The sequence below is a fragment of the Camelus bactrianus genome, chromosome 6, assembly GCF_048773025.1.
Source record: "Camelus bactrianus isolate YW-2024 breed Bactrian camel chromosome 6, ASM4877302v1, whole genome shotgun sequence".
Classification (NCBI taxonomy): domain Eukaryota; kingdom Metazoa; phylum Chordata; class Mammalia; order Artiodactyla; family Camelidae; genus Camelus; species Camelus bactrianus.
The window spans coordinates 30,579,412-30,592,835 of record NC_133544.1 but is presented as its reverse complement, the minus strand read 5'-3'; the positions used below and the strand labels follow the sequence as shown (position 1 = coordinate 30,592,835).

At 36.9% G+C, this 13,424-nt stretch overlaps 1 protein-coding gene across 6 annotated transcripts in view; it reads left to right on the top strand.

The window, feature by feature from the left end:
* The window catches only part of GPHN (gephyrin), a 429,918-nt gene extending 417,235 nt beyond the window's left edge, over positions 1–12,683 (top strand). For all 6 annotated transcript variants that reach the window (XM_010962279.3, XM_010962275.3, XM_074365373.1 and 3 more), the window contains 4 exons: positions 1,415–1,479; positions 4,775–4,878; positions 10,459–10,555; positions 11,682–12,683. In XM_010962279.3, coding sequence (XP_010960581.1) covers positions 1,415–1,479; positions 4,775–4,878; positions 10,459–10,555; positions 11,682–11,815 — 400 coding nt within the window. In that variant the 3' untranslated portion in view covers positions 11,816–12,683. The remainder of the gene's footprint in view (positions 1–1,414; positions 1,480–4,774; positions 4,879–10,458; positions 10,556–11,681) is intronic.
* Positions 12,684–13,424: the final 741 nt, after the last annotated feature.

Sequence of the window (13,424 nt, the reverse complement as noted above, 5' to 3'; positions counted from 1 at the left end):
ATATAAAAAGCTCAAGAACAATTTAGCTTTGCTCTTCCCACATACAATGCATTCAGAATGCAATTACCCTCTTTCACTTTAGACACAGAGAAACTCAAAAAGCATTTGGAGTATTATCAATCAGGGCTACCAATCACCATTTTTATGGGTCATCTACAGTGAACACAGGTGTTATTGAGACTGTATCATGGAAATTATTTTCATCACACAGTAACAATCATTGCCAAATAACCTATCTACAAATTGATATGACAGTCTAATCTCATTTTTCTAAAACACAGCAAAGAATCAGGTAAGGAAAGAAGCGAAAAAGTCCTCAGAGTAGCCAAAAATAGATGTTACAAAGTCTGTAACAATATACTCTATAAGAACTTTATCTAATTATGAGCCATAAAAATTAGAAAAGCCTTGGTTCAAATCTGTTTCCCCATTTAGTCACTGAATGATTTTGGCCAAATTGTTTAATTTGAGTCTCAGTTTCCTCATTGATAGAATGAGATGATAGTTGTCACCTCATTATTGCAAGAATTAAATGAAATAATTAATATAATGCTTAGATGTTTCTTTTTAAAAAGTAACTTCTATTATTACTATTATTTTTATCTTTTTAACAATATAACTGTTACTCTCTGGTGCTGAGAACCTAAGGCTGGCTTTACGGGTCGAGATGACAACAGTGTATCATTAAAGGGACGCATAGAAAAAAACTAGGGGGGAGAAAAAGAAACAAGAACTATAGAAACACAGCAGTGTGTGCTGTTGTGTTACAGTTTAACACCCCTGTGACCCAACATCACTATCGTAGCAGATTAGCATCAGTTAATGATGGCTGTGATTCATCAAAAATGTTCATTTTCATCACATTATTGCAAAAGGTAATAATCCATTTTTGAAAGACTAACCTGCAAAAATAATAAGAAAGAAAAACAATTTGGATGCTTAAAAGGGTAATTTTTCAGCTATATGGAAATTTCAGCATTCCATAAGGATTTTGCATCACTCAGCTTTCATTCACATAATAACCTTTTAGCTGAAATTCTATATGAAGGGTAGTCAGTAGAGAAAAATCACTATTATTAACCATTCACTGCCTTCATGCCGCTCACTCAACCCTCTTCACACCCCCATAATAAGGGTTCATGTCAGATTCCTGAAGTATAATTTGAGACTATTTTAAAATTAATATTTCTTTAATTGTGTTCTAGTCATGGTATTTGATGATGCTAAAAATAAATTAATTTAAATGCTCTTGAAACACTTCAGATTACAAAAGTTTAAAGGACCATCAACAGAAAAGTATTTTTATACAATAACCAATCTGTACGAAAAACCACGTAACAGGAAAACTGGAGTATTTAATTTACTCGTCAGATTGCTTAGCAGTCACTAACAAATAACTCTTCATTTTCTCTAGCCTGCCAACAACATTTGCAACTTTGGATATTGATGGTGTAAGAAAAATAATCTTTGCACTTCCAGGTAAGAATAATTGAAATAGTTTCTTTTGCTTTTAATGGAAAAATAACCAAAATCTTTTTGAAATCCAGGTGACCAGTGTCCTATCAGAGCACTTGATTTGGAAACTGAAAGACTTGGGCTTAAGTCCCAGCTTTACATACTATATGACCTTGGACAAATCACTTAACCTCTTTGAAGCTGTTTCTTCATCTATAAAATGGGGCTAATATCTACTTCTTCGGGTTGGTGTGAAAGTCCAATTAGATAGTAACTTTCAAAGCACATTCCAGACCTTAACATGATGATCAAACGTTAGCTGTCACTACATCTTTCTGGGGCACCCACCTTTCCTTATAAGAAATTGGTCAAAATTAACAGTTTAATCACCTCCCACAACTGGAAATTGTGCTCAAGGGGCCAAAGGACCTTAAATCACCCATGTAAATACTAGAACAAAAAAAAAAATACAAAGCTGCCTTTGGTCCTTGCCAGATTTGGACTGGTGAGGGGAGAGCAGCAACACAACACGGGGGGGCTACTAGTAATGGTGCTTCTCAGCCAAACCCCGGGCAACATCATTCTGAGCGCATCACTCTCCCCTCCCTCTCCCTACCCTCTCCCTTGTGAGCAGAAACTCACATGTTCAAATTGTAGAAAAAAGCAAAGTGGTTCAGTTTACAATTTTTGGACTTTTGTCTGTGCATTTAAAGCCATACTTCTAAAGTCATTACTAATCCTGATAAATTCTAAAGCAGTTTAGAAGTTTTGTGTATCTACCTGTTTTTTCAACTTTTAAAATTATTCTCTGATCTGTAGCAGTGTCCTGTTCTCTATTTTTTGGCATACATTCCTTCAGAAAATAACCTACTTACTCCTTTCAGATGTACAAATCTGGTGACTTTGGGACATCTATCTGTTTTTTTATATTAAACAAATCTCAAAGTAGAGATAGAAAGAAAGGCAGGCAGAAAAATTTAGAACTTTAAAAACATTTTTAAAGCCCCTATCTGTAAGCATAAAAGAGATCCTATCATATAGGAAATTTTAAGAAAGGACATGTAAGTAAAGTCTTAGTCCTCAGAATGTATCTATGGTATTGAACTCCTTAAGGCCTTTGACATACCCTTAGATATTCTGAAAACCATCGTATAGAGAAAAATGATCCTCTTCCTAGCTTTATTTTGCTTAGAAGAGACTGTGTACATTGTCTATAGAAGATATGGCTTGACCTACAAAGTATATTATAGTGGGAGCCTATTTTGCCATTACTAACAAAATGTTGATCTGCTAAAGAAGTTATAATTAAACAACCTACTTTCATATTGCTACTTTGAGATTTTCTCTACTCAGCCTGAATATACCAAAAGAGGGCAGCATGTTCACATGTTCAGATTATAGAACCAGCAAAAGTCAGAATTGGATTTCTGCTTTCCTGAGGGTCTTGCATTTAAAGCCATCACTAATCTTGATAAGTTCTAAAGCAGCTTAATAGTTTTGTGTATCTACTTGCTCTTTTTTAACTTTTTAAAATTACTATAGTAACATATATTCACTATAAAGACATTAGAAAATACAGATAAGCATTAAGAAATGTTACCCATAATTTCCCTCCCCCTGAAATAACCACTATTTAGAATCTTTTGGTCTTAGTCCTTGCAGGCCCTTTTCTTATATGGAGCAATTCATTTTTTATAGAGTAGTTTTAAAAAGCAGTAGCACTACAAGAATTCTATAATCATTACTGAACAATAGCTTTCTTATTTCTTTTTTTTTTTTTTTTTAATTTTCCAGAAAAATCTCCATCTGTTTGTATTCTGAGGCAAGGGGAAAGTGACTGATTCTCACTGAGTCTGCTGTTCTGTGGGACAGCTCATTTTTTCTATTGAAATCATTAATATCACTCATTACTTTACAGCTTTAAAAAATCTGTTCTTAACTGCTTTGTGGGTAGAAGAAAATTAAAGTTATGGTTTGAGCTAATAATAAGCTGTTGACCATTGCCTTTTATTTTGATGCTAAAATTAGCAGTACATAGCCAAGCCAAAGGAACCTAAAATTTAATAGCCCATTCCCGCTCCCTGTATATATATGCATGCTCCCATACCACTGTATAAAAGTATTAATACAGTAAGAATTTTAGAACCAGAAGGGATATTGAGAATCATATAGTCCGAACCTTTCATTTTGTAGGTAAGTAAAGTTAGACCCAAAAAGTTTCGGAACTCTTGCCACAGTCACACAGCTCAGTCAGTCGGCAGTACCACACAAGAAGCTAAATCTGTTATTCTCAGCTCAGTTTTTGTTTGTTCGTTTCTTTTTTAATAGCACACCTTACCTACCTTTGAAGTGCATGACTCACCCAGATCTCTTCTTGGAGAAGTACAATTTTGAATTCCTCAAATTTTTCTTCTAACTGTAAAAGAACTTAGTGTTTGTATTAGTCTACTCAGGCTGCTGTAACAGAATATCACAGGCAGAGTGGCTTAAACAACAGAAATTTATTTTGTCACAGTTCTGGAGACTGGACAATCAAGGTGCCAGCAAAGTTAGTTTTTGAGATCTTTCTTCCTGGCTTGCAGATGGCCACCTTCTCACAATGTCTTCACATGGCTTTTCTTCTATGTATACACACTCCTGGTATTTCTCCCTCTTTTTATAAGGATACCTGCCCAATTGGATTAGGGCCTTACCCTTAAAACCTCATTTAACTCTAGTTACCTCTTTAAAGGTCCTATTTTCAAATACAGTCACATGGTGGCAGGGGTGGGGAGAGGGATTAAGACTTCAACATGTGAACTGAGGGGGAACACAATTCAATTCGTAACAGTATTCTTCTGCAAATCCTTCACATCTTCAATCATTTAGGTTTTTTTTGTTGTTGTTTTTTAAAGAAATTTCTGGGTAGAAGAGATTATGGGTAAATTTCTTTATGCTTATCCTACTTACTAATTTTTTTTTTTGGTACTAAGCATGTATTACTATGGTCATTTTAAAGCATTTTTAAAATAGCAAGTAGAAATTGGTTAATAAAGGCTTCCAGTGTATGGCTGTCAGGAAAGCAGAAATCAATGGTGTGGAACAGCTTCTGCATATCAGAAGTCTCTGCGTTTCACAGGTAGATCCAGATGTTTACACTGTCTGGCATTTGGTTGACTGTAGATCTATTCTGGCATCCTTTTGGATTCAAGGTGATTCAAAAGAGGAAGACTAGTGGTTAGTCACCTCACTCTTTATGATACCTGAAAGTACAGACAGTCAGAATTATTTGGCAGAGTTCTATTTGTATACTGTAAATAACTGCTTGGTTGACTTTCAGGGAATCCTGTGTCAGCCGTGGTCACCTGCAATCTCTTTGTTGTGCCTGCACTGAGAAAGATGCAAGGCATCTTGGATCCTCGGCCAACCATCATCAAAGCCAGGGTAATGTTTTCCAATGATCAGAAACCAAAATTGTAGCCTAATAACAAATAAGGATGTGATTGTTTAATTGCCCAAAGCAAACATCTTGAATTTATATTAGTTTTGAGGGAAAATGTGGTTATATTCTTCCCTTCATGATAGAATATGGAGGAGAGAGAGTCTCTTTTATTCTCTTCCCACACTATTCTGTGACTTCATACAGGAATGGATATGTAATGACACAATGGTCAATAGAATGTGGCTGGCACCACCCTAACACTAAACCTATATGGAAGGAGAGGCCAGAATCCCTTTCCCTATGGCAACTCCCAGAGGACAGCAATACCTGATCACTTTTCCCGTGACCCACTGATAAATTTTTAACAGTTCAGGAAAAGACAGCTAAAGGACAAGGAAGAGCCTCAGTGAACCAGAAGGAAAGGGTCACCATATTGCTTGGGAAAGGACCACTAAGGCTGACGCCTGCACTAAAGGTCACTCAGAAATCAGAGTACCCTCCTCCACCAACACTCACTTCAGCTTGATTTACTGCTACTCAGCAAATGAGGGGCCACACTTTCTGTGTAACTAATGAACAATTTTCTTGGCAATTTAGACTACAATACCAAGCCAGTACTTTTTTCTTTTTTTGAGCTTTACTGAGGTATAATTGATATGTGTAAATCACATATATTTAATGTAGACACTTTGATGAGTTTGGACATTTGCAAACTCCCATGATACCATCACCACAAGCAAGGTACTAAACATATCCATCACCTCCAAAAATGTCCTTGTGTTCTTTGATGTGTTTGTTTATTTGTTTGTTTGTTTCATGGTAAGAACATTTAACATGATAACTGTTCCCTTAATGTGTTTTAAAGTGCACAATGCCGTGCTGTTGACTGTGGGCTGTGACTGTTGACTGTGTTACAAGCAGGTCTCTAGAACTTCTTCACCTTGCATAACAGAGGCTTTATATTCAGTGAGCAACAGTCGCCATTTCCTCCTCCTCTCAGGTCCTGACAGTCCCCACTGCACTCTCTGCCTCTCTGAGTCTGACTGTTTTAGGTGCCTTCTGTCAGTGGACTGATGCAGTATTCGTCCTTCTGTGACTGGCTTCTTTCACACAGCATAATGTCCTCTAGGTCTACCCATGTTGCCGCTTGGAAAACAATATGGAGATTCCTCAAAAATTAAAAATAGAACTACCATATGATCCAGCAATCCCACTCTGGGTATATGTCCAAAAGAATTGAAATTAGAATCTTAAAGAGCTGTCTGCACCCCCATGTTCATTGTAGCATTATTCACTATAGCCAAGATATGGAAACAACCCAAATGTCCATTGACAGATGACTGGATAAAGAAAATGAAGTATATGTGCACAATGGAACATTATTCAGTTTTAAAAAAAAGATCAGTCATTGATCATTAAAAGATATCATTGGATGCCTGGGATATGAGAGTATTATGGCCTATGGATTAAAAAACATATAGAAAATGAGAGAATTGTCTATGATTTATAAGAAATGTAAACTAGTTTTATTATTAGGAAATGAAAAATATAACTAGGTTATAGAAACTTTGGAAAAATGAATTTGAAACTGATCTGTACCAGCGTGTGCAAGAATTTTAAAATGACATGATAAATTGTAGACAGGTGATTTATAGGGCAGGTAAGCTCAAGGACCTCTGTGGTAGACTAATGAAGTCAGCGCCTCATAACTTCTGTAGCACTTTTAAAAGTTAGTGTACAGCTCCTTTAACCACTCTTTAGAAGCTTTGACCAGACTTTATAATACCCTAAACTGCTCCATCTCAAAAATTACCAACTCTGGTATACAATTTAGGAACAGTGGCAGTCACCTACCAACCGAAACAAAAGAATATAAACACTCCTGCAACCCCTACCCTTTCCCCTCAGTCCATAAGCCCCTCTGGCTTTACCCCTTTTCCTCATCCAGCCTAAATCCTATGGTGTATCACTTCAGCTTTCTTCTCACACCCTCTTTCTTTTTTTTTTCTTGCCTCTCCTTACTTCCACTAGAATCACTCTAAGAATCCACAAACTTGGATCATGCTTCCTTTTCTTGTCCTTCACGTTTATTCCCAGGCCACTGAGTACAACTAGAGAAGAGTACAGCTGTTCAGGTTGTCACTTCCAATTTGCACATCTCAGCAGGGGCCAAAATTCCCTTTGATGATCCTTTTATTTATATCCTGTGGATCAGCTTCTAACATTCCTTATGCGGTCTGCCCCGTCTTCACCATCCTCCGAAAGCCCCCTCCACAATCCACATCCTGTGTTTTGTAGTCAAATAAGCCTGGTTTGAGTGATGGCGCCAACATTTAATAGGGTGTCTTCCTCTAATCTTCCTCCTTCTGTATCTCTTTTCTGTCTAACACTAATCATGTCAGCATCTCCAATTAAAATTCTTCAATGCTTCCCCTGACCCCAGGGTTAAATCCAAGAACATAGGAGGCTCTCCATCACAAGACCTGTTTTCCCCTCCAGCCTCATCTGCTTCCCACCCTGCACTCTGACCACACCGAACTATTTACTGCTTCCAGAATGGGCATGAGGTCTCCTTTCTAGAAGGTTCTCTGCTGACCACCACCTTCTCTTTTCTCAGCTTGGAAAATTCCTTGGTCGTAAGACTCAGGCATTATGCCCCCATGAAGCCTTTCTCAATGTTCCTAGAAAGGCTGGATTATTTATCTTTTTGTGCCCTTTTATTACCATACACATAGCTCTGTGATAACATTATTACACTGTACTTGCAATTAATTATTTACTATATTTGAGAATTCTTTGAGGTCACTTATCTGTAAAATAGGCAGGACAAAGAGGAAGGACAAAATATTCTCCCCTTTTTTTAATTACTAAATTTTGTTTTTTAGAGCACATTTAGGTTTACAGCAAAATTAAGCAGAAAGTACAGAGTTCCTGTATTACCTCCCACCCCCCAACCCATCCTCACACACACACAGCCTCCTCCACTGTTGACATCCTGCACCACAGTGGTACGTTTGTTACAATCAATGAACCTACACTGACACATCATTATCACCCAAAGTCCATAGTTTACATTAGGGTTCACTCTTGGTGTTGTATATTCTAGGAGTCTTGACCAATGTACAGTTATATGTATCGACCATTGTAGTATCATATACTTCCACTACCCTAAAAACCCTCTGTGCTCTGCCTGTTCATTCCTCCCTCCCTGCTAACCCTTGATCTTTTTACTGTCTCCATAGTTTTGCCTTTTCCAGAATGTTGTATAGCTGGAATCATACAGTGTGTAACTTTTTAAGATTGTCTTCTTTCACTTAGGCGTATGCATTTGAGTTTCCTTCATGTCTTTTCATGACTAAATAGCTCATTTCTTTTCAGCATGGAATCATATTGCAGTCTCTGGGTATACCACCGTTTATCCATTCACCTACTGAAGGGCACCTTGGTTGCTTCCAAGTTTTGGCAATTATGAATAAAGCTGCTATAGACATTTGTGTGCAGGTTTTGTATGAACATAAATTTTCAGTTCACTTGGGTAAATACCAAGAAGTCTGACTGCTGGACTGTGTGATAAGAATATATTTAATTTCATAAGAAACTGCCAAGTTATCTTCCAAAGTAGCTCTGCCATTTTGCATTCCCACTGCAGTGAATAAGAGTTTCTGTTCTTCCACATTCTCAGCAGGATTTGGTGTGGCCAGTGTTTTAGATTTTTGGCTTTTCTAGTGGGTATCTAGAGAAATCTTACTGTTTTAATTTGTAATTCCATAATGACATATGGTATTGAACATCTTTTCATATGCTGACTTGTCACGTGTGTATCTTTAGTAAGGTGTTAGGTCTTTTGCCCATTTTCTTAACTGCGTTGTTTGTTTTCTTATTGTTGAGTTTTAAGAATTTTTTTCTATATTTTGGATAACAGGCATTTATCAGATGTGTTTTTTGCAAATATTTCCTCCCAGTCTATGGCTTATCTTCTCATTTCACTGAACTTTGTTTTCCTAATTCTCTCCCTTAGACATTTACATATAAAACACCATGAATACTACACCGAATAATACAGTTTTATCTCTTGAATGACTACTGTGTGCCAGAAAAGTATTCAAAGGAAACAGAGGACTCCTGGTCCACAGCCCACTGCCCAATTTTAAATGAGTAGAAAAAAATCATCAGGAGTGGAACATCCACCGTTTGCAGTGCTCTTCCACCAGAAAGCATTGTCTGTTTACTCATGGTACATCATTCTTACAAGCACTGAAGCTCACAGTAAATAGGTGCTTTCTTAAGGTCACTGATGGAATATACCAGAACTATAATGTCAGTACAACTAAATATATTAGTTAATAAAGTGTTCTGCATTTCAGTAACATACCATAAAAATCTAACTAGTTTCATCTCTTGCTGCAAAAGGAACAGCTGTTTGTGAGGCTATGAAAAAATTTCATTCACATCAATTTGATGCAATTAATTTTCATTTCTTAAATTAACATGAATATCTTCCTTTAAAACAAACAACCCCATTTTGTAGATGAACAAACTGGTAAAGGAAAGCAAAGTAACTTGCTGATACACCACACCAGTTAGCAGTAAAACTGGGAGTAGAACCTAAGTGTCGGATGTCTCCCCATTCCAGCGTTTGCTCCACTGTACTGCAGGGGGAAAAACCTTAAATACTTAGCAAAAAACACATGAACAGCTCTTGTGGTTTAGTACCGAAGAACGCACATACACACAGAGAGAGACTGAAAGAGAGATTTTTGTCCTCAGGTGAGCACGGAATAATTTAGGAATAATGGCAAGTTACCCCCCCCCCCAGTAGATATGAAATAGGGTATAAACATAAGTAATAGCAAATGAAAGAGCATGATTAAATCAAAAACACCCTAAAATTGAATTTTATTCTGGTTTCCAATAGAAAAGCATACACTGTGTCAGAATGAATAATCAAAATATTAAAAACAACGTAACTAGAATGGATTGGAAATAGACTTACTTGAATCAAAATTTCCAGGATATTCAAGTTTTAATTGTATCATTTGCTCTTAGCAATATCTGTTTTAGTTGAGTAAAGGATTTCTAGACCACTTTAAGGCAGAGTATCTTAAATGATTATTGCGCTAATGGACAACGTTAATTCTCGTACACTGGAACAAGGCTTGTTCTCACTAACAGCGGACTAATCCTTGATGGGCTCTAGACTGTAATTACATACTGCATAAACTTGTTCACGGTACCTGCTACCAACGCACTATCACTAACTAATCAGATTTCAGAATGAATTTAATGACATACATTGAAAAAAAAAAAGGCTCCAGGTTGAAGGTCGATTGGTCATTCTGCATCATGTGTGTTTGTCTTCACAACCCATAAATAGCAACTTCTTAGCCTTCTTTTCTGTTTTCACCAGAGCAACCCATCTCTGGACTCCCTGTGTTGAGAACATAAGGTGGCAGTGCTGGAAACAGCAGAACGCCAAGATATTTTCCATGTCCGTTGCACTCTTTGCACAACCACCGCCACCCTGTAGTTTTAAGAGATGATCAGGTGATCAAGTTTGTTTTCTTTTCCTCTTTATTCTGTAGTTATCATGTGATGTAAAACTGGATCCTCGCCCAGAATACCATCGGTGTATACTGACTTGGCATCACCAAGAACCACTGCCTTGGGCACAGAGCACAGGTCAGTCATTCACACCTGCAGGTATCTCTCTGCACCCCTCCTGTTAAAGCACAAATTTATATATAATGTCCTTCTTTGAATATACCTAATTTTGTAATTATTGTACATTTTCCCTTTTGAAAAATTAGATGAATTAAATTATTCCTAAACTGTATAACATAACAAGACAATAGAAAAAAAGCTAATAAAGGTTTGGTTATTCCATGGAGCCATATTTTCTGGATAAACATTTGAAATACAAATCTAGAATTACAGGAGATTTTTATCTGTTCGTTCAACCAGTAAGTTCTGAGCATAATTTTGGTTGTATTGAAAGGAGGGGACCGTGGCTATGCCACCCTGGAGTGTGAGATTAAAGCCCAATTATAATGTGACTCTCTGTAGCCTCTGTTATACCCTAGATTTTGGTAAATTTTAAGGACTGAGAAATCAGCCTTTATAATGCTATAGTTACCACCTCTAGACTCAATTTTTCTGTAGTTACTGCCTCTAGACTTCCAACTTTTATCCCCAACCTCTCTAGTCATATTTTACCTATGGATGTGACTTTAGAAAAACTGTATTACCCTTTAAACAAAAGTCCTATCAAGTGCAAACATCAACTAACACAGTGACTAAATATGTCACCAGAGACTTGCATACAAATTGGCTACCAGCTAATTATAATTAGTAGGACCCTAGACAAGTTACCTAACCTCTTTTGAGTCTGAGAATTAAATAAGTTGGTTAAGTAAAATGCCTTGTCTGGTACTTAGTAAATACTAAAGAAATAGTAGCCACTGCTATTACTATCATTATTATTTTAACAGGTTTTTAAAGTCTCTCTTTTCAGATGCACATCACATTTCAGCCAGAATTGAGAAATCCTGTGGCATTTTGCATAGTACTGTAAAATGTTGGTTTTGTCTTTTTAAGCAGTACTTTCTAATGTTTATTTTTGAAGTTCAGTGGGAAGGCAGTAGGATACGGTAGCAAGGCCACCTGAAAAGGGAAGTCTGATCATCACTCTTCCTCTTGAAGACCTCTGTTTCTGTTCATCGGTTTTTATTTTGACAAGAACTCCCAAGGGCTCCACGTGCGAACACCACGATGCTGACGCTGCTGTAATGAGAGTATTTCCTCCTAGGTAACCAGATGAGCAGCCGTCTGATGAGCATGCGCAGTGCCAACGGATTGTTGATGCTTCCTCCAAAGACAGAGCAGTATGTGGAGCTCCACAAGGGCGAGGTGGTGGACGTCATGGTCATCGGACGGCTATGATGGTCACTGGCGGGGAAAGCTTTGATGCATGTCCACATATCATTGACTGTATCCTGTAATATGCAACGGCACAGCTAGTTTTTCTGATTCGGATAAAAGTTGATCTGTATAGTCAACATCTTGAACTATATTTCAAAAGAATTTAAATACCTTTTAAAGAAAAAAAAAAAACACCTAAAAGTAAATCTTAACAGACAATTCTATTCTGATTATATCAAAGCAAATTTTTCCTTTCTTGCAAATTGCTCTGTGTGTTCAATGCTAGGTCTGGTAGCGATAGCTTTTAGTAGACAGCGGTAGGTGCCTGCAGAACTTGTGTTTTCCTCATCTTTAAAATACAACTACTTATGCTCTTAAATCAAGGCTGTCTGCTTATTTATACTAGCGTAGGCAACACTTGGATTTCCCTTCTTAGTCTGCTTCATAACCGCTTTACAGAGAGCTTTTGCTTGTTCTTTATCATGTATCTCGTGTTTATGTGCACAGTGCCAAAAGGAGAGTGACTGGTGGCGGCCCCGCCCTGCCTCACGGAGAACCATCCCTACAGAGCGTCCGGGAGGTTTCTCGTCCCAGTAGCCTCATGGCACAGTACTCTTGGGCAGTAACTGGATACCTTTTATTTGAACCAACAAACTGGGGTGGGGAAATGCTTCCTTAAGTGCTGACAGCCTTTTTAACCAATACATTTAAAATTGTACAGAACAAAAAATAAAATCAAAGACTGATCTTGTACAGATATTAGTGTTACCAGCATTCACGTGGAAATCAAGAGCAAAGAAAAAATAATGTTAACTCTGTACCATAACATTTTCTGTAATGATACTGAAACTTAATGAATAAAAAAAAAATCCTTGATCATTATTTAAAATCCATTGTGTTGGCCTTGTTATTAAAAAAAAGAGAGAAGATTGTCATACTGTTCTGCCTGAATAAAGGAAACAGTTAAGATGGCTTAGCAAAGTTAAGTGGTATAAAGGAGATTTAAAATGTGGTATAATATGACTCTATATTTTACTATAGCGTTGTGAAAATACAGATTAGAAAGTAGGAGAGAACCTGCAGTTGGTCTGGTCTTTTCAGTCATAGCTGGAAAATAGCAAGCAAATTTACAGGAAAGATAGTAGATAGTTTAGAAAAAAAAAACCGAAGTTTTTATTTCAGATTCATAAAAACAAATTTCAAACATTACAGTTCTTTCAAGTAGAGGGGGAAAATTAGGTAACCAGCCAGAAAATTGCAGATGAGTATCTGGACATTTTTGATCATGTTAGGAAGTAAGAAATGGGAAAAAATCTACTGACCATAGAAAATACAATAATTGAAATATATGCTGTCCACAATGACTTCTTTAATAAAACATAAGGGCGCTTTTCAAGTGGTGGTAACAGGACACATTAAGTATGCTATAGAGTATACTTAGTAAAGCAAACAACAAAAATTAGCCTACTAGTAAACCAGTTGCCAAATAATGGTGATGAAAAAGCCAAGTTGTAAACAAAAAATGTTTGATACTGATATTTGATATTTCCAGAAATAAAATGTCCTGTTTTAAATTTCTTTTATATTTGCAATTAAAGAAGAAAAGGTTAATTAATAGAGGCTAAATGAA